The sequence below is a fragment of the Anas acuta genome, chromosome 2 (assembly GCF_963932015.1).
Source record: "Anas acuta chromosome 2, bAnaAcu1.1, whole genome shotgun sequence".
NCBI classification, from domain to species: domain Eukaryota; kingdom Metazoa; phylum Chordata; class Aves; order Anseriformes; family Anatidae; genus Anas; species Anas acuta.
In genome coordinates, this window is record NC_088980.1 from 89,734,881 (window position 1) to 89,757,584 (window position 22,704).

At 36.8% G+C, this 22,704-nt stretch overlaps 1 protein-coding gene across 4 annotated transcripts in view; it reads right to left on the reverse strand.

Moving 5' to 3' along the window:
* GALNT1 (polypeptide N-acetylgalactosaminyltransferase 1) overlaps positions 1–22,704 on the reverse strand; it is an 81,188-nt gene that overhangs the window by 12,179 nt on the left and 46,305 nt on the right. For 3 of the 4 annotated variants that reach the window (XM_068671129.1, XM_068671128.1, XM_068671127.1), the window contains 5 exons: positions 11,779–11,945; positions 5,787–5,994; positions 4,023–4,193; positions 2,443–2,560; positions 1,318–1,498 (listed from right to left, as the gene is read on the reverse strand). In XM_068671129.1, the coding sequence (XP_068527230.1) occupies positions 1,318–1,498; positions 2,443–2,560; positions 4,023–4,193; positions 5,787–5,994; positions 11,779–11,945 (845 nt within the window). Of the gene's footprint in view, positions 1–1,317; positions 1,499–2,442; positions 2,561–4,022; positions 4,194–5,786; positions 5,995–11,778; positions 11,946–19,360; positions 19,382–22,704 lie in introns of those variants that run through there. The other variant, XM_068671131.1, reaches the window with a different exon arrangement.

The following is a 22,704-nucleotide window of genomic DNA, read 5'->3' on the forward strand; positions in this document are numbered from 1 at the left end:
GCTTGTTTTCAAGAGCTTATTTTTATAGTCAGGTGTTCCTAGCTGCTTAGTACATCCAAAAATCTAGCTTGACATGGATCTATAAAGGCAATCTTAGCCAAAAATAATTGCAGCTACTTATATACAACTTACCTCAACCATATATTTATACACGTGATGTTTGAACTCATAATGCTTCATTAATAAAAACACAGGGCGGTAATCATAAACTATTAAGCTTTTGATTTCACCTCAAAGGCTTTGAGTAGTACCAAGATTATTTTTTATTATTATTTAAAAAAAAAAATCTTACATGTCTTAAGTAACGTGTTCTCTTAAGAAAAAAAACAGTATAGAGAAGCATGGTCATTTGTTCTCACGAGTATTCTCAAAACCTGTAATCTAAATTTGACATTGTTCAGACTCATGCTACATGGTATTATAGGTTTTAAATTTCAACATTTATGCAGGTTTAATAAGCAAGTCGTAAGGCAATACTAGTTTTTAGAAGTACTTATTTGAAAAGCAGATTCAGCATATAAAACTACTGCATAGTGTTTGAAGTGGAAAGTCTCTACATATCTCAGGTAGTTATGGGTGTCTGCTGCTCCCCAAAGTTTGTCTCTCGTTTGCTGGCTTTCTAAACAACAAAATATAACGTGTAGAGGAAGGTAATAATTCAGTATTTCCCAGGCTTCCTTTCCTTTACTGAAACTTTCTTTGCACAAAGTTTGAGTTTATGGGAAATCTGCTTTCATATATTCCATTTTCATGTTTTGTTAACATCCATTTTCCAGAAACATCATAAATAACACCACAGTCAAATATATTGGCAACTATCCTATGCTCTGGATAGCGAAGCGCAAACGCTACCAAGCAAATGACGTTAAGTTTTGCCACTCCTGCTACAGCAATTCACTTAAATCATTTCTGATCGATTCAGCCTCGAATGCCTACAACACAGAAGCCAGAGGCCAAACACCAGCACATTATGAGATGCATTCGGATGGCTAGCTTTCAGCACCACAATTGAACTCTTTGACGTTCTACTGAGCTTTAATTCCCTTGCACAGGAAGCTCATTCATAAGTCATGTTCATATTTAAAAAATAAAAAAAAAAAAAAGACTTCAAAGACTTCAGGGCACATCTCTGGTTAGGCTAACAAAATTATTTTTTAATTAAGGTCTTCCTTTTTGTACATCTTACATGAGCTTTGTCTTACAAACTTCAAAGCGATAACATTTTTATCTAAATGCTCATAATACTCATGTTCTTTCCCAGTAGTAATTCTCTTAAATTCTTAATAGATTATTTCTCATAACCAAGGGTTTTCTCACCTGGGGAAATGATATAAAAAAAGTTTTTGAATTCATCCATCCAAACTTCTGCAAGCCGTCTGTTATTTTTGTTGATTATTTGCCCCGTACCTCCTGGAAAAGTGTACGGTGTTGCTTTTCTGAACACATGCCCAACATGTGAACAAGTTACAATTTCCAAAGTGCCACCACACTGCCAAATCTGAAAGTGAAAGAACAGTTACTGCATAGCTGCAAGTGGATAAAAGATAGATATTTAAAATTGTAATTATTTGCTTTTGTTCAAATTGGAGAAATATTAGGTAACGTCTAAAACATATACATACTGCATGGAAGAGGAAAAATAAGTCTGTTTCCTGCTCCACAGGTAAGAATGCTCACAAGTGTGAGTAGGACAGCATAAGAAATAGTTTATCAGGCCTCACAGCATGGAATTACTTTAGAGAACTGGGCAAGCTGACAGCAAAGGAAGGAAAAGGCTCGCATGAATCACAGGGAAGCAACAGGTAGTAATTTGTCCACGCTGTCTACAATAAAATAGAGTCTCCATGTAAAAAGAAGATACATTCTGAAAAATTTTACTTGGAAAGTATTTTCAGTTTTATTTTGGACCTCAGATTCAGAAATGGCAGATTCAGAAACTTTTACAGAAGTGCCTATCTATATACTCTGAGATGACAAGCAAAACAAAAGGAAACAGTTCTATTTGGTAGCAATGAAAGTGAAACAACAGCGGTTAGGTCCACATCCAAATGAAAACATGAAATCACTAAGGTAGAGCACAACGAGAAGAGAATAACAAAGCTGCTGCACTGATGTGCTAAACATCACTGACAATATTATTCTTAACTTATGCTTGCCAAGTGGATTTTCTAAGTGAATTCCTTCTTGAAAAAAAAGCACATGTATTTATTCAGGATGAACACTCTGATTCCATTTCTGTCATAAGCCTTTCAACTGCTCATCATACATTTTTCCTCACTGATGGGTACAGTTTTTGCCCATCTCCACTGGAGGAACTTGACAGAAGCATACCACTAACAGCAAAATGAAAGAACCATGTTGCAGGCATCATATCTGTATTTTGCAGAACTCGAGATGCCCTGAAAGTAATAAAACACTGAACAGAGATGAATTTTTACCTACCCTGAAAGAAATTTCTAAGTTTTCTCCACCCCAAATATCCATTCCAGCATCATATGTTCCAATTTCCTGAAAGTAATCTCTGTCTATTGAAAAAAGACCTCCTGCCATTGTTGGTGTCCTGAAAGAAAGACAAAAAAAAAAAAAAAAAAAATAAGCATCAGTCACTATGAAGACATAATTAAATACATTTCATGCTTACACTGACAAAATGGCTTTTTATTTCTCCAGTAGGTAATTTGTTCCTTCTCAGTAGGTTTCTGTCCAAATTCAGTTACCATTGATGCATTTGCTAGCTCAAAATTTTCCAGAGGAGGAACAGCTAGTGACAGTTGTTCTTGTTTTCTCACTTAGGTTTGACTCTGTATAGAGAAACAGCCCCAGTAAGCTGCTACCGTTCCTGGAAAAGGAGACTTCTGCCTCCAATGATGGTAACTCTCATAAAAGGGAAAAGTTTCTTACAGGAAATTTGTACTTCTGTCAACTACTCTTGAAAAATTACAAAAGGCCGTGAAGTGGCCTGCTTGCTTTCACTATTATTGCTTAACACAAGAAAATTGTACAATCGGAGTTACAACCAGATTTTCTTCACAACTTCCTTACTGGTAGGAAGTAAAGTAAGACTGTGCTAGTTTCTCCTAACTAGCAACACCTAGTTTCTCACAGCAACACCTCCCAAATTCACTTAAAAAAAACAAACAAACAACGAACTACAAATTCATCTGTTGATATAATTTTGTATTTCATGTCTACAAACTGTTTTTCCAACTTTTTTCTTTTTTAATGACCAACCATTTTTCTGAAACACTTTAAGCTTTTCCTGGAAAAATGTAATATATAAGCTAGAGTGGTAACAGTCTTTAACTAAAAACCTGTGCGTTTTTTCCCTAAAATGGATACTGGAAAATAATACTCCTTTAAGCACCATCCTGAGAATGTGCTTAACTTCTTAACCCCTCAATTTCAATCTCCATAATGGAAAAACAAATAAACAATAATACTGAACCACATCCTCACCTTTTTCGTTAGTATCTTTCTTTTCAGAAAGGTAAGGCCAGAAAAATGTACATTTGGGATTGTTAAAGAGTACATATTACAGACAACTTACCTGCGTTTCTCATTATATTCGTTATAACATCTACATGACATGCTAAAATAAATTTGCCTCCCATCCATGCATTTTGAAGACATTAAGTTTATGTATGCACACAGAAATATATATATACACACACGCAAAAAAAATGACTCATATTCAAAATAGTGTTTACTTTCTTAGAACAAAAAATAAAAATGAGGCATGCTTCAGTAAAAATCTGTGCATCCTATAAAAACTAGCAAAGAGCTAGCAGCTAGCTGGTAACTAGCATAACACACAGAAATATTTCCACAGTGACATACTGCTAGCTTCCTTCCCTGTTTCCAGAAGTTACCAGCAACTAATCCATGTAAAATAATCTTTGTGCTATTTCTTCACACAGACCAAAATAATGCTACAATGCAATTCATTAATTACTTATAGACAAGAGTAACCTAGAAAAGACGTGTAAACACCAGGTGAACATTTCACCCAATTTAATCATTACCTAACAGGAAGGGTTCGATCTCCTTTCCGTCGATCCATCTCTCTCTGAGGAACTGGATACCAACGAAAATTCAACTTCCAGTTGAACCCACCATAGGTCATATCAGAACCTGCCATGTATTCAAAGGTGTCATCGCTAATTACGTCGATGATGGGACACACTACTGTTCTCCTAGAAAGAGGAAAGAACCAAATCTTATTAATTCAAGTGTTAGGAAAAAAGAAATAAATGTTATTTTCCATTTTTAACAAGTACAGAGTTTAAAATTTCAAATGCTATCTTTTAACAACCTTACTCAACATGCACTCAGACTGTTACCACAAAAGATATCAAGCTCTATCTTGCTAATTAGAAATAATAAAATGTCTTTTTCTGACCCAATTTTGGCACTACTACTTTTTTTTTTTTAAACAGTATTTGAACTATTATCAGTAATAAATAATCATCCTCCTGCAGATGGAAAATGTGATCATAGCATATCTCAATGTCACGCAGTAATTGAATGTAAAAGAGAAGAGATTTTATTTTCTATTTAAGTGCTCAAAGTAAATTTTTGAAGTAACATTTTGAAATTAAGATGCTGACATTAGCCCAGGGGAAGTACTCCAACATGCCATCAGGACTAAGAGACGATGGCCATCACTAACAAAGTATAGCTGCTGCAGCAAGGAAGAGGTTTCCTTGTTCACTGTCCTGACATCATTAAGGCATATACTCAGAGATAATAATTCTAATCATCTTAAAGACACTTAAATAACTGTCCTCAAGCAGGCTTCCTCTCACGGAAAGCTCAATAAAGATTCAAGGATTGAAACTAAATTCAAAGGTTTTATTTTGTTGGGTTATTTGCAGGAATTGGAACAATAATTTACAGTGTCTGACAAAAAATTCTACTGATGATAACAACTTAAAGGTTACCATTGTGTCTTTGCACAATTCTGTACAGATTCATTAGCTGCAACTTTGTCATAATGTTGCATTTCATAACGTTAGCATGTAAGTGATTTTCACCTATAGCCCCAAGAACAAAACAGATCTGTAACACTGTGCTTAGCAGCCAGCCTACTTAATATACTGCTTATTAACAGACTAGTCTGCAACTACAGAATTACTGCTCAGATATATGACTGTTTTATAAAGCAAACCAATTCTATTTTTTTTTTCTCAAAACTCTGAATACAGTTTCCATCATGCTAACATGGACGTAAGTGTTGTGAGTATAGACTTTAGAAATACAAAGCTATGTTAGTGCAGTGTACGTCAGTGTGAGTCCAGTAACTACTCTTTTTCTAACTTTGGAAAACACAACCTTGAGGACCAAAGTCATATCATAGAAATCCACCCATTGACAAGTAATCCACAACATGAATATATTACAAAATAAAGAAATCACACGGAAAACCTGAAAACAGTAAAATTTGACCGTTCTTGTTTACCTTATTTATTTTTGAGATAAGGGCTCCATTTATTTCTTAAGGATATCTTCCCAATTTCATGAAGGAGATCAGGCAGAAGAGCTCTAATTCCTCAGCTCTTAACCCCATTCTTACTCAGCTCTCTTGTGCATTCTAATATAGGTTTAATTTTAAATTATTTACTTTTTAAAAACTGTACTGACTTAGCCTTTTATCCTTACACCAATGAGAAGTACAGTACTTATCTATCCCTTCAGAAAGTAGATGCCTTCCTTGTAGGCTACATCGTAATACTTAGAAACTTCTCAACAACCTTAAATAAGAAGAACACGGACCAATAGATAATTACCTGTCAGCTTTGATCCTTGCCAGCAGAGGTTCAAGCCAGCCTACCGTACATTCACAATGAGCATCTAAGAAGGTGATGACCTGGCCTTTAGAAGCAGCAGCCCCCTTTAATCTGGCTCTGATCAATCCAGAACGCTGTTCCATTCGAATCACATGAACAGGAACTTTTAATTTTTTCACATAACTCTCCAGTGGTCTTTTCAAAAAGTCTGCAAAGAAGGATCAAATGCGTGGAAACTCTCAGTTACAAAATACAGCTTTTGTGTTTGGTGAGGAGACTTGAATTAAAAGATAATTCCTTGCTTTTCTACCTCTTTCCTCTTTTCTCAGCTAGTTTCCTCTACTGCTTATTCTTCATTTCATACTATGCCCTTTTACACCTCTGTGTTTCTCTTGCTAGAGGAGAAGTTCTTCCTTCTCCTCTACATTTCTTCATTAGGGAAACAAAAATGAAGAGTGTAGGATGCTTACATAGAAACTTGATGAGATAAGACAAGATTTTATTATGGAGTAGATATGACTCTTACTTTCAAAAACCTATGCATAAACATTCTTGGGCATATAATTATCTGCTATGAAAGTAATGATAATGAGCTGACTAGCTGAACAGAATGAATTAACTCCTACAGTAATGTAACTTACAGATAATTTCTTTGCAAGCAGAGTTTAAAACCTGACCAAATCCATTTTTCAATTCTGATTTCTCTACATTTGTCTGGCTAAGATCTTTCTTATTAAGTTATCACTATAACACCCAAAACCAAAAATAGACATAATCAGCTTTATGTAAAATAACACCTGTATCACAAACAAACCTGCTTATTTGATGATCAAGTTAATCAAAGTATGATACCAAAACTAATGACTACCAAATGCCTATACTCATAATTAGTTTCAGTACAAACAGATGACAATTAACAAACTTTCCAATCACTTAGTACGGCCTTCGTCCATCACAAAAAAATGTAACACTAAATGAAGAACAATTGAGAGTGAATGCAACTGACGCAATTGATATTGTGTATGTTTATATAAGCTTGTCACATCAGCTTGTGTAATAACATAGTACAGATTTGAAATCAGTAATCATAAAGGCAAAATAAATACTCTTATAAACACAGCTACTGAATGTATTACACGATACGCTCAAAGCACACAAGAGTTGTACAACAGCGCACAGCCTATAGTAGGATTTAATCTAAGAATAAGTCCCTCTTGCAAGAAAATGTATGACACCACAGGGAAAGAAGCATGGCATGAACTCTTAGTGGCTGTCTTGTAAATCTCAAGAGGCAGAGCTGACCTGAGGGTGATTACCATTCCTTACTATTGCTCTGGTTGAACAAGCTAATTCCCCCCTCATTTTTAACTCTGCATTCTTGGGCTGTCAGTAAAACCCACAGAAATAAGTTGTGACACATCTTGGAAGCTGAACTGTGCTGAAAGAGCCTAACAGTTTGATAGATCTTAAATGTTTGTTTCCAGAGAAACTCAAAACGAGTTAATTTTTGTTGTGCATATTAGCACAGTCACAAACAAATGGTTAGTAGTACAAACCAATTTTCTTGCCTGAAAATTTTGCAGGCCTTCAGGGGTTTAGCAGAGTGCATTTGGTTGACTGAGTCTGCAGCAAATATAGCCTCACCTGTTTATTACACAGCTTTCCAAAGTCCCCTGTTTAAAAGAACTAGCATCATGGTAATGTTTGTAGCTTAATGTGTATGGCCTCCGTGATTGCACTGAATACAAAGGTGAAGCTTTTCTCTCTGTGCTAACCTCACCAAGTCACAGAGATCTACATGTTCCTCTGCACACCTCAGGTGTAGTACTGCATATTTTAAAACAGTCTCGGCTTGAAGATGAATGAGTATGAGCTGTGACATTGGTCCTTGAACACAGTTACATTAACGGAACAATGGTAACATTCTGCCAGGAGGAAGAGAGAGATTTCAGCAATACAACTGCTGTCAATCAAGAACAAGCATGAAAAAAAAATGTTTTAATTACACCACTGGAAGTCATGCTCAACACAATGCATATAAAAGTCTTCAGTCCTACCTACATTTTTTTCTGTAGAGCAGAAGTATTTAATGCTTTTATTAATCCTTTCAAGTACTTCTCAGAAAATTTTCTTTCAAAAGCAATCAGGAAAATGTGTGAAGCGTACTAACTATGGTGGAAATAGGTTTAAGAACAGTCCATGCCCAATTTTTACCCATGTCCATAGAAAGATTATGAACTAGCACCTTGTTCAAAGCAGTTCTGTTAATAAGATCACCCATTTAAACTGATAAGTTTCTTTTAAGGGAAGACTTGTTTTTGTTTGTTTTTCTTTTTTTTTTTTTTTTTTTTTTTGCTTATCAAAAAAGTATTTAGAGTCTTTTAATGCATGTAACAGTTTGGCCTACTAGAAATGCCAGAATTAAGCTTTAGAGATTATTTTCCATGCAAAGCAACTGGCTATATTTATACTAAATCCTATGTTAAATGCTTAAATGAAAAGTTTTATGCATGACAGTGTCAGATGTTTGAAAGTGGCCTTTCAGTGCCAGCTGAGTGTCTAAGTAAGTTTTTAGCATTGCCTCACGCACTTCAGAGAGCAAAATTCTGATAATTCTGATAAAACTTGAAAAAAAAAGAAAAAAGCCTTCTACTTCCATAACAATTCATATATTTTCAGAGAAATAGCTTTCATTTAACTCTTTCTGCTGGTTATTCCTTTCATAAACTTTCAAATACATCCAGTAAAAGTCAAGTAAGCGTGTAAGTTGAAAAATAACTGGACAATTCTATTCCTGAGTCGCACTTGCATTATTAGAAATGAAACATTAAGTTTCAAAGCATTTTTATTAAGCTGCAATAAAATACAGATTTACTATATATAACCATGCAAATACATATATAAGAAATGTGAATTGTTTAGGAAGTCATTACTTTCAGAAACTGAGTTTTATATATATTGTTTTGACATGCATCTGTATAACTAACTTCTTTGGGTATATTCTGTCCTGAAGTGATCTGCCTACCACACTTGGCCATTCGATGCTTGACCTAGTTCGAAGTCCTGACTAATTCTGATTTCTTCCTTTAACCTTCTTTTATGAAGTAGCTAACAGATTAACATTTGAAAACAAAACATGCAAACCTGATCAGTAACTAGAGAAGAAATGTTAGAGTCATGCCTTGTTTCTCCAAAGCTTTTCTTTGCAGTGTAAATAAGTGTGTGATATTATGTAAATTCACTCTTCTAAGAGCATGACACTGGCAGGTACAAAGTGTGCTTCAGGCAGACTGAATGCTTACTTTATTCCAATTAAATCCACTCTGATGCTGGAATTCAAAATACACTACTCAGGCTGAACATTTTATTTTTCTGCAAAAAAAAAAAAGTCTGCTGTTTTAATTCAACACAAACAGAATACTTAAGTAGCATATGCTAAAGCCTTCATATTTTCAGGCATCACACCCTTCAGTTCTGTTTAATGTAAAAGCACGTTTACTGGAAACATAAGTTTTTGGAAAACAAAGCATAAAAAAACAGCTTTCAAGTAACTGATGAAAATAACTACAAGTAAAAGATGCCTGAGTGATCACAGCCTTCAAAACTAAATATAAGAATGCATTCAATAATACCAACAAGAAGAAAATCTAAAATGTTATGGCTTTCAGTTTAGAATACAGCTACCTTAATTTTATTACCTACCTCAAACCAGAAACAGAAAATATATCTTTAAAAAGCCACACATATTTTTAAGTGGACTATAATTCTACTTCATAATGACGACATAACTAGTCCTATGATAAAGCCATTTGATTTTATTTTTAAAAAGAAATTGAAGATTCAAAACATTAGAAATATTTCCCTACATTATTTGAATATTAGCTTATTCTATTTCTAGATCACATTGAAAGCTGACCTGTCACAATTAATCATTAGCGGTGATCTGAATCAACTGCCAAGGACTCTAGAAAAATGAAACAGAGCAGACTTGCAATAAGCTTTGTTTTCCTAGCAAAAAAATAAAAATAAAAATCTGTACACAAAAGCTTACCAATCAAAACAAATGTGCAACCTCTATTTTATTAAGGAAATCTACACCTTTGCAATAACCTGATGTGGGTACTCAGAATCCAAATATCTGCATCTGTGTTAAAAATAGGATTGTTCCCCAGGAACAACTAAGAGAGGTGAGCAGTTTCACATGTATTAGAAGCGAAGAAATCTAGAACTTTTACATAAGGGTTGATTAACTACAAGAAATTGAAGGGCATGGTTGCAAATTTCCCACAAATGAAAACAGTGGAAATTTGACCTTTCTAAAAAAAGCTAATCACAACTCTCATCTCATCCGGAACACATTCATGGGGTACCTTGCCCTTTGCATGGGCATTCCTCTCCTTCCACCAGATTGCAATTGCTTTACAGGCCCCTGCTCCTTTTTCCAAATGGCACTGATATTGGCTAAAGAGGTTAAAGTTAGTATCAGGTGAGAGACCAAGAGTGAGTGTGAGTGAGAAGAAAGGAACATGTGCTAATACAAGTGCAAACACAACCTGAGTGTATGAGCTCCTTAGGTAAACAGTTTGGTCACAGGTCAGTTAACTGGTATGATCTTTCTTTGCTCAGCTCCACAACCAGTTCGACTCTAGAGCTACGTGGCCTGGAATAGGTCAGTCAATATGCTAAGGCATCGTACATACTTAAATAAATGCAACCTGAAGAAGAAACTCATAGTAGAAAGTATATCAGGTAAGAAGTGCCAAACTCCAGCCCATAAATTCTTCCTAATTTATTAAGTTCTTCAGCTAAACATGCACTAAAACCCTCATTAACTATTGCAATCCATGCACCATAATGCTACTCAGACCGTATGACCTGCAATCCAGTGCCTCTTTTCATACATAGATCATTTGGACACGTGTTCAGACAGTCACCCATCTTTTTATAAAGTTGCAATTAACATAATAAGCAGAACATGGATTTTGCAGTATCGGAATCAGAAGCATCAAGCTGAGATGTCAGCATATGGGGTGCAAAACACCTCGAAGTTCTCCAACGAAGGCAGGGGAATTATTGCTGATACAGGTAACAGCCTATAACTGGTGGCTGCCGAGATTTTTCTAGGGGTCTAACATGGAAATTTATTTGAAAACGATGGCTTTAACATATAAATTTAGAAATACTTTCGATAAGAAAGACATAATACCCTCTCATTCCCATATGTTAACACAAGAAAACAATATCCCTCAAGTTACACTTTATAGTCCACCCCGAGAAAAATCAATCAAGAAACAAAACAACTATAAAACAAGATGAACTATCAAGTAACGTCTAGAACATTCGTTTCATTTCTACTATACTGGAATTTACAAAAATAATTGAAAAGCAAAATCTAAATGAAGCTATTGTAAGAAAATCAGCTTCAAGTTTCGTCCATTAATTTCATTAACATATGTAAAGTTCTATTCTGCATGGAGTTTTCAATAGCCAGTGCTGCAGATGAAAAGTGAAATCTCTCATAGCCTAGAAACTGAAATGCAGTTTCCCACGAACCGAAAAATCAAGATTGATCACTCTGAGCACCAAGTTTGATGGTGGTACTGATAGGAAATCTGGGTACGTGTGAAGAATACAATTGTCTTTGCTATTATTCATCCGGTGACTCAAGTTTTCAATGCCCTCCAGCCTTAGGAATGTGTTAAAAGTCCAAATGCAAAACATGGAAGCTGTAAATGGGACAAACCCACTGGAAACCACAAACTCTACAATGCCAACAGAAAAGATAACAGACAGATAAATTTGCATTAGTTTTCAGAGCAGAATGACTCCCCTACAACTGAGAATGGGCATGGCTTATCATCCCTCCACCCCGTCTCACCTCACTATAGTGTTTTGCTGAGCAGAGGTAAGCCCGTAGAAAGCCAGCTTCAATTTTTGAAGTAAAAGGAACTGCAAGCTACAATATCTGTAAGGTATCAACATTTGTCCTTACCTCTTTCACTGGCATCATCGACAAGTACAATTTCTTCCAGCATGTGCCGCGGTGACCGGTTTATCACACTATGAACAGTTCGTAAAAGTGTGCTCCAAGCCTCATTGTGAAAAACAATGACAACACTTGTTGTGGGAAGGTTGTCTGCGTACACCTTTGTTTTACACCTGTAAGCCAAAAAAAAAAATGTATATTTTGTAAAGGTCAAGCCTTCAGTTAGAACTGCAAGTTTGATGTTAACTTCTAAGTAACAACAATAACATTATGCATGCAAAGTGTGACAAAGGAAGAAGTGGTACACAAATTAATATTTACACATTAAAAACCCCTTTATTTATTTATGTCTATACATTTATGTATTCCATCCTATCACTCAGAAAAGAGAACCTTCATACAATAACCGATACTGGAAATGAAAGGGATATCCATACTACTAACACACACAGATGACAGCAAAGTATTTATTTCCTACTACTTATTTCCACTACCTCTATTTTGTGAAGAGTAGCATGTCCAAATGCCAATTCAGGTCACTAATTTAGGCCTGCATTCCCTTAGAGGGCAAGAGGGAAACTCTAGTACTATTACAGGGATAGAAGCGAAAAGGGAGAGAAATACACGAGATGAGAAATGTCAAACTTAAGAAATTATGAAAGAAATAGTAGATATTGAACAAAACGCAAGTGATTCGTAACTAAAAGAGGTAAAGAATTGTGGACACGCTCGCTGTTTGGGAAAAGCCAAGAGTACATGCATGCTACCTATAATACTGGTGACTGAAGTATATTATGTGATTTAATGGGTACATATATATACATATATATATATAACACAAAGAGTGCTTTTTTTCCCTTCCCCTTCTTACACGTTAAGAATGCTATAAAGGTTGATGAAATTAAAGAATTATATTCACGTTGTAAAGTTAGCAAGGGAGACCACACGTTGAACTCTCCTAAAAGCATACACAGGACGTGCAAAACATACACACTCAAGGTAACCTCACATGCAGTCAGTATTTTACACACTGCAACACTACTCTAAGGGATATTTTCAGTATCTCATAGAAAAAAACAATTTGAACATAAAGTGCTTGTAACAATTCTGGAGGCATGATTCTGCTCTACAAAATAACCACACCAATTTGTGGGTTCTTTGCACAGACCTGTTCTCCACGCCTATTCAAAATCAGACAGACACTCAAGATGCGATGCTACTGACTCCTTTAAGATTCAAAGTTAGAGAAGCATACAGATCTCCAACTGAAGGAGCAGCCTGTCAACACAGGATCACAGTATCAGCATCTATTCCCACCCTTTGGAAAAACCGGTGACACCATGAATGTCAGCCAAAAGCAAGCTCCCAGCATTAATATTTTATTTGCTGGATAACTTCGTTAGCCAGAGAGCTCTAAGCAAGAGCAGCTTTCGTAACACACAGGCATTTCAGCTCTGAGGTACTGACAAAACCCCAACGTAAGCCAAGATCCCAGAAAAGATTAATAAGTCCAGGTGTAATTTTGAAAGTATCTGGAAGATCCTCTGTGGAATTACGCTTCCCTTCTGAGAACAGAAACAGCAGTATCTTTGAAACAGCCACTGTCCTCAATATTATACTTGTCTACAATCACCGCCGAATTTAATTATTCATCACACTGAAGTGAGTGTCAAAATCTTTAGAGAAAGCGCTCTCAGATCCCTGTGATTCTCAATTTAATTCATGTATTAAGAAAATTTGTGAAGTACTGGGACAGATAAAGTATTATTTCTTTAGTATCACTTGAGAAGTACAATAGCTTTTGGCAAAGATGCTATAACTTTCAGATGAAAAATTCAATACATAGGACTTTTTTTTTTTTTTTTGTCTTTTTCACTTCTTCACCCTATTTCGCTACTCTAAAACCAAATTCTCAATATTTTATTCCTTCTGCAGCATTGTTCCCTAGACCAGAAAATTAAGTTTCCCATTGTAGACCTTCAGCCTCAGTAGAAATGCAAATCTGCCAGTTGTTCCTGTAGCTTTTGACAGAATATTTGTAGAAAAGTTGAGAGAAATCTGTTGGCTGTTCTCTTTGAAAAAGCATAACAATGTCTCATTCAACAGGACTACCCTCCCGGGGTGGGCACAGGATCTGCCATTGCAATACTAATATTAAATCTCAAATCTTCAGCCTTGCCTAATTTGCTTTTACAGAAGATTTTATTTTACTGAGCTCCAGACCAATGAATTCGTATAATAGAAACTAGCCGAGTGATGAGGCATTACCATGCTAATAAGCCACTCCATCATTTTTTCAGAATAAATGTATTGAAACATTTAAGAGCCATCCTTGAAGGGAAACCTTTTAGCACTAACAGGCCTGAAAGGTGTGGAGGAGGTTTACAAGAACACGCTCTCAGGCAGCCCCATTGCCCGAGAAGTGCAGAAGGCGAACACCCTCGCTGCCCCTATCCTCAGCCAGAGATCAGCCCTTTCTGGATAACACTTTCAGAGTGACCTAGACTGCTTTGTCTACCAATAGTTAAAAAGACTAGCACAGGTGGCAACACAAGCATGTTTCATAAAAACTGGTTTGGAAAAAAATAGTTTAAATAAATTGTGTTTGGGTTAAAGCTATTCTGAGATGATTCATTAACGCGAGTAGGATAAAGGAAAGAAGAAATAGCCTGGCATCTGGTTTTTAATACTTCTTTCGCCCACTTTCCTATATATATGCTTTTTCTATATATTTGTACGTATTTGTATGTATTCAGAACAATTAAAGCCTGCTTTTAATTTTGAAAATATTGTCATACACTGCTTCCCTGCGGGAACATCTTGCTGCAGAACATAAGACAGAAATAGAACAGTTGACACCTGTGATTAGAGCATTAGCCTTCTATGCAAAACTCACATCTTCTCCTTACTAACATTTAAATTAAGAATCCCTTTTGTCTCTCATTTAAAAACAAATTACCCCAGAAAGGGATTACTACAGATTTTAAAGTACAGCGTTAGTTTCAACCAACTGTTAAGCAATATTACTAACCATCAAGGGTGTGACACATAGGGAATGAAACAAGGGAAATCTGAATTTTAATTCACTACTAATACATTACATTCCTTTCGTCAGATCATTCCTCAAATAATTTTAAAATTGAGTGCATAATGTTAGGAAGGCATGCCATCTCCAGCAATTTAATGAAGAATTCAAACAGCAGCTGAGAATGTCTACTTCATATGAAACGCATCCTCCTTTCCTTAATCTATGGCATGCACCATGCAAGCTCCTGGCTAATGCAACTCCATACATTATTTAGGTTGTGGAAACTCCCTCAAAATGCCAGATATTTTAAATGCAAGCAGTGACTTACCGCCGTATCACCCAAAACCACAAAAAGAGTAGGCCAGACTACTACAACATGATCAAGACGAATATCCTGATCAATCTCATTTGTTGACATACACATTCCAACGCTCAAAATAGTAAAGATGTTCTTTATTCCACATCTAGGCTCTTTCTCAGAGCTAGAATCCCCAACTTCAGCTGCACTAGGTCTCATATTCCTCCCCAATGTTTGGTTTGTTGCTCTTGTGTAATTAGTAAAAAGGAGAAAATTTATTAGAAAACAAAATGAGAATTATCCAAGGTCTTTAATGTCCACATCAAAATCAGATTTGAAATAATAACAATAATAATAATAATAAAGCTTACAAGCTACACTTTTGAAAGTTGTTTTTACAAAGAAGCCACAGGACAATACTAGACATGACTCTGCTCTGACCCCTGAAAGATGCATACACATAAGCATTGTTCATTGAACTTTTTGCAATTTTGTGCCATATATTAGAATTCTTTGGTCTGGTCCCTTTTAATTAGTTGGTTACTCTTAGGTCTGTATCTCCTCAAGAGCACAAGGCAGTGCAACAGATCCATCTCCCTCGTTAACTTGAAGTTTAACATACTAAAAGCAAAGGAAGGAAGACAGACCATCGTGCATGTGTGTACAACATTGCTAAAGAGCAAGAATGACAGAGAAATAAAGGTTGTCCCTAACACCCTGTAGCATGATTTCAAAAATTTTAAACCCATTATGCAAGTTTTCATAGTGGAAGACTGAACACAACTATCAGTTGTGTTATTCTTCTCTATTGCCACAACTTTTTGTGAAGGTGTTGAGTCATACATAGATACATGCTTTAGATAGGGAGATGTATCTAAAAAAAATCCTAGAAAATGTTTATTTAATATATTGTGTGTAGCCACTTGATAACAACCTGATACTATTCCAAATGCATCTGAAGAGCTTCTGAATATGCCGCTTTCCTCTTTTCGCTTTCAGTTCAAGCTACAAATAGTCTGCAGGAGACATGACAAAAATAGCCTCAAAGTGCCATCAATTTTATTTGGAAAGAATTGCCTCACTTTAGTTGTTAAATCTCAGAACTTAAAGGCTGTTTTGGCATAATCTTCCAAGGAAAGAAAAGACAAGTCCTATTAATTGAAATAAATTTCCCGTTCCACCTGCCAAAAGAACTTTGGTCAAGGACTAAGTGTCCATCACAACACTTTGAGAAACTGTATAACCCAGGACTACAATTGAAACGTCTACTTGATGGTTAAAAATAACAGCCAACGAGGACATTTCTGTTAAAAAGTATCAATGGTGCAAAGCTTTGGAAGATTTTTGTTTGTTTTAGCTTTTCACTCTATACTAACAAATATTCAGTATACTAAATCTACAGTTTACTAACTTCTAATCCAGCAACAAAAACATCCTCTCAACTCAGAGAAGTATTTGTGTGCTCCATGCCCACTTCTGTGGGATAAAAGGTAAGACAAACAAACAAACAAACACAAAAAAAAAAAAACACAACTTATTTCTACCTTCAATTAAATGTAAAAAGGACTATTCAGAATAGTTCAAGACCTTATAAAATGCAGGTTTTCCACAGTATCCAATCTGCGCCTGTCAGATTACAGACTGAAGCATCTCATCGTTACCTCTTCTCTGATGCCACTGAATAAATGAGGAGAACATACTTCACCACTGGGACAGAAGAAATCTGCTAGAGGATTTTAAACAATCCTTCATTAGCATTCCTAGGAAGATGAAATTCCTCTGATAACTATATCCTGCGCTGCTCAGTGCCTGACCCCAAGATCAACAAGGCCTGTGCTGTCCTAATGCCACCTCTTTCATGTTACTGTTCGGACTTTCACAAATACTTCAAATATTATCTTAGCAATGCAACTCTGCAACCATCTCCTTATGCGATAATGCTTGGCATTTTATCAATACTATAAAATTGGACAATTTATCTAGAAATTATCCCTAAACCTCAAGATTGAGTTCTAAATGTGCTATACTGTCATATCTCAAAAGACAAATATTTACGACATTAGCAATGATCTGCTTGTATACCCTTGAAAGTCATGCCAAATCTTTTCAGAAAGTAATGCAATAAAAAGGAATTTAATATCCTAATTGAACTTATGTGTTTGTGTTTCATAGACTAAAGAACTGCAGCCAAAAAAAAAAGCTACAAACATGGTCTTTTATGGAATCAGTTATGTACTACTATGACGGATTAAGAGGCAATGAAGAAAGCCTCCTTCAGAGAGGCAAAACATTACAGTTTTTGGTCATTTTCTAGACAGATGTCATACCTCTATTCTCATTAGAAATGCATGTTAAATACTACAGGTCAGATCTCTACCTCTTCTGACCTGCCAATATGCTATTCTCCACAGAAGAGCAAAGAGAGGGCAAATAACAACAGAATATATATTTTTTTAAATTTGGAATTGTCAAAAATTAACTAAAAACAAAGAAGGTCATAGACTCAGATGTTACTCAAGCTGCTATTCACTATACCTGGCATCAATTTTATGCCCAGATTTCACCATCTTTCTGTTAGAAAAAGACATGACCAATAAGATAATTTTCAGTAGGTCAGAAACATTAACAGCAGTTAAAACACTTGTGCAATCCTCGTTTTCCAAACCCAGCACACATAACCAGAGCACACTGACGAAGGACAGAGATGGGATGCAAGCAAAAGTATCTGTTGCACACTGAGCAGCCCCTACTAGAGCTCTGAGCAGAGCTCTCACCTGCACTATGCTAAGGCAGCGCCGAAGCATTTTTGAAAGCTGCACTGGAAACAAAAGAGGGAATTAGGGGGAGATGTATTTAGTCATCCTACGGACTTAGTGCAATCTTTTATCTTGCACACTACAAGTAACAGTTATGAATAAAAACTGTGGTTTGAAACCAATTGTCTCTCAGAACTTAAATTTGACAAAAGAACAGAATCGCACAATCATCTGAGTTGGAAAATACCTTCAAGATCACCAAGTCCAACCATCAACCTGGCCTACTAAGTCACTAAACCGTACCCCTTACTGACACGTCCCCAGATCCCTTAAATACCTCCAGGGATGGGGATTCCACCTTATATTCCCTGGGCAGCCCATTCCAATGCCTGACCAAATGGTAAGCCTTATGGTAAAGGTCAAAATTTGCAAACATCTTGTGCTGAAAATCACGTTAGAGCAGAGTTTTTGAGGAAATGCTACACAATACAGCCCCTAGAATAAATCTATTTATTATTACTGCTGCAGTATGAAGAGCATAATCTTTAGTATTGAAATAAACTGGAATCTCTGGGAAGTAAACATCAGTATCCTTAGGCTTTAAAATGCATTTCTTTTCTATTGAGGTTACCAAAGTTAACGACAGATCACTAGAGAAGAAAATATGAGTTCCTGTCATAAAACCCCGGGCTTTAATTAATATCCACCCCATCTTGCTGCAGTGCCATAAAAATATCAACGCTCAGTTGTTTATCGGTCCATTTGCCTTAAGTTATGCTCTGCAACAAGTTAAGGTAACAAAGCTGAGGCACAGCTCTGCACAATGCAAAGAATACCTGCTTAAATCACAGGTGAAAACCGGTTTGAAAAAAGATTCGGCCTCACCCTGAAGCTGCTGATACTGACCTACATTTCCAGCAGAGAATAACACCCCTGCAAGCAGAGGCAGCAGCAGAAGTGCCAAAACACTACAGAGATCGAGAGTCCTGTTTCTGGTAAACAATGACTTAGTCTTTCCTGAATATAAGCAGCAGCCTCATGACATCACCAAAAACAAAGGCATTAATAAATCTGCTTCCAACATAAATTTTACGAATACCCCAAGTCCCCAGACTACAGACAACTGAGTTGGATAAAGGTCTGATTTTTACACAGAGGCAACACAGCTAGAAGGGTTAAAAGAAATCACTATCAGAAGATACCACACCTCTTTTCAACATAGAGTTTGCATATAACCACAGCTTTAACTTGTGGCTGCACAAAGAAAAAGCACTGCAGACAGGCTTGCAACAAATCTTCTCACTTCTCCCGAAGAAAGCTGCTTCTTCCAATTAAATCAGAACAATTTGTTTTAAAATTAGATCGTTAATTTCTGTAATTCATATCACGACTCCAATTAGTCTCTCTTAATAGGTGCCTTGAATGCAGGCAAATCCCTTACTCTTATTTAAGCATTTCTATCCAGCCTGCTTAAGTGTCTGCCTTCAATAGTATTACATAATTTACCTGACATCAAGAGTATGAAATTTTCCTTTCTTCTGATTTCAAAGATTTGGATATAAGAAAGGTCGCATTATCTCATGATTCAAGTAGAAATCTTCTTTAGACCCTGGAAACAAAATCCAAAATGGTCCTTAAAACCATTGTGGTTACAGAATTCAAGCAGAAGTTAATAAAAAGAATTACCTGCAAGTGACTATTTTTTTCTGATCTTGAAGTGACCACAGGAAAGCACTTTTTCAAATAAGAAAAAAAAAAAGAGTTCTGTCCTCAAAGACTGAAATTAAACCTTAAATTCCCTAGCCAAGTTATTTTTTGTACTTAACCTATCCACTGGCATAAAGCTCACAATTGTAATCCACAAATGGAAGACACCTGTAACTATGAATGAGATTGTCAAGTTTGCATAGATAAGCATGCACCTGCATAAATGTGTGTGCATATGTATATGTCTATGGATATAAACAAGAGTTCACACAATGCAAGCACATTTTTAGCATTTTTTTTTAAACTTCATCTAAGAAAAAGATTTATAGGTAATTTGTCCAATTAACTCATTAAGACAATGTGAACAAGAACATTTCCAAATGTTGATTCTGCACTAGGCCAGTAACAAACTAACAGCAACGCAAGAGCCAGATGAAAATTGTCCCTGCTTTGAAAGACAACTGTTAAGTCTTTAATGCCTCACATGCTTTCAGAGTTTCAGCATCACTTTGCTGAAACTTACACAGTTTTTCGACAGATCAGCAGATTTCCTTTGCAGACGCCAGGTTAATTAACAGTCCGGATTTCTAGCTTGTAACAAAACATAGGGCAAGTTTCTGAAGTTTTCCACCACCCATCTTCACAACTTTGCTCTTTTTGATTCCCTTTTATGTCAGTATTACCTGAGTTAAACGAATACCGAAAATTCACAAAGCATATATTTTATGAGCCTACTTAAATCCCCATTTTAATACACATTTTTTAATTTTATTTCCTCCGTGTTCCGCCTAAAAAGGTGGAACTGTAGGCTGCAGCTAAAGCAGTAATCCCCCTTTTCTTCATCACAGCTCCATCCCATCCCCTTCTTTGCAAGGGATCTGGCAACCCTACAGGGGCTGGGCGTGTTGCTGCAGTTTGCTGACCAACAAACACACACGCACACACACCACCCCCGCTGGAGTGCAGGCCTCCATTCAGTCAGTGAATTGTTAGGCCACACAATTGCTGGATCGGTATCAAGAGAAGCAGTGAGAAGACTTCTTTTGGCCACAATCCACGTTTACACCCGATTGTATAGAATATAAAGCTACTCCCTTAGCTCTCCTCCTCAACTGAAATAATTGAAAGAGAGCACACCTTCACAAGCCTCACATAGTCGATTCTCAAACACAAAAAACTTAAATACACGTGACTTCCAAGAACATACTATTGCATGTGTGCCTTTACTAGTTTTACCAGAAATAGGTGTAATCAAATAAACTGTTTTCCTCTCACGATGATTGTGTAAGTTTAAGAACTTGTGTCCTGCTATGAGTCAACTAGAGCAACTTGAAGTATACAGCAAAGCCCTGTAGTCAGGCCAATTCGTGTTTTGAGAAGTTAAAAAACTAAGCACTGGTATATTCTCAAATGTCTGTTTCAGCCTGCAAATCGACAAATTTTTAAAGCATATGTATGAAAACCAGACCGCAGTCTCATAACTGAAAGCATTATATGTTGCATCACACAATAACCAGGACCTGATGCACCCAAAAGCCTAGATCCTATAAGACCTATAGAGGTCTTTCCAGGCAGAGAGATGAAGGACGAGAATTAGCTGTAAGAGTGACTTGCTCAGAAGTGAGCCCAGAATAATTGCTATGAACTCCACAACATTCATGAAAGTTAGATTTAGAAGAGCAGTTTTTAACTACAGTGGAAAAAAAGAGTCAACTTCCTCCAGTTTGTAAAAGTAAAGCTTGAAAGCAGGAACTGAGCAGGGTAGTTTGAGCAAAAACGGCCTTCAATAGTAACTTACTCACTACGTAAGTGTACTAATTAAACATTACGGTCTTAAGGGATCTGCATCTTAATTTTTAAAAATAAATTACTAAAGACAAATTTTGTATGAAAGGGCACTAAGGTGCCCAAAGCTATCCACACTCCTCTCCTTGCTGCTGGTGTGCCTGAGGGAGCCCATCATCTTTCCAGGAAACCTCAAGCTGCACAATATGACACCCTTCTAGCACCGCAGTGTCATCTCCAGGGGGACCAGAGCTTAATGACACTACACAACATCGTTCTGCCCAGCTATGCCTCCACTGCTGCCAGCCTGGACCACTTGTACCTGGAAAAGAAGGGAGTTTTATGGATGCACATTTCTAGAGCAAAGAGGTCAGAATTGGGATTAAACTCTCAAGCCAGGGACACAAGTGTCTCCGTAAAAGCTTTATACACTCCACAAACCTTTAAATAAACGACTACAGGCCTGGAAACCTCAGCCTTAGAACACAGTACTCATTTTTCAGTTTACAAAGCAGCTTCAAAACCACCTCAAACAGAACTGAGACCAAAACCGAGTCACAGGACACACACTGCATGCATCTAACCGCACCGCTTTCCAGCCAGAACACCCATCTAAAGCACGCAGGCACAGCTGAACGCCTGCTTTAGTCATCGCCACCTATTTTAGCTGTTGCCTCCCTAATCTGCAGCAAAACCAAGGCAAGGCTCCGGTGTTCCTCATCACCCATCATTTCGCTCTTTGCTGTCATGTCAAGCCCACAGCTGCGTGATTTCCTGGCAAGTGTGAACCAACTCCCACTTTGATGACTGATTCACAGACCCGAATAAGACATGCTTACAAGAAATATTCTATTAACTTAAAACCAATCTGCCCACCCCAGCTGCTTGTTCCCCCACAACATCCCTCCAGAGGCTGCGGCCCTGCTGGTTACATCAGTTCGTCAAACTAACATGCTCCGGTGCAGAGTCATGGAAATACCCAGGTTAATAAAGATGACTTTTCATTTACCTCCTGCCCCCTTCACCAACTCCTTTAGTTGGGTCAACGAGAAGAATAAGTAGAAAAACGTTCCCTCTTGCAGACATAAGACGACTACTGATTCAGGCATATCTTAATTATCTTATAATTTAATGATTTTATCTATGCGCCTCAGTAATTTGGGGCCAAGTAGTAAAAGTAAATATCAGCCTATTAATATGACTGGGGCGCAGCTCAGCAGAACACAGATTTTAATTTCTGTAGGCATCTGATACCGAGGAGTTCCCTTGAGCTGGCTGAGTGCCTAGACGTTATTAAGGGAGCCCACATTTTCTCTCTTCAAAATGTCTTTGCCAAAACACAAACAAGGTGCCCCCAG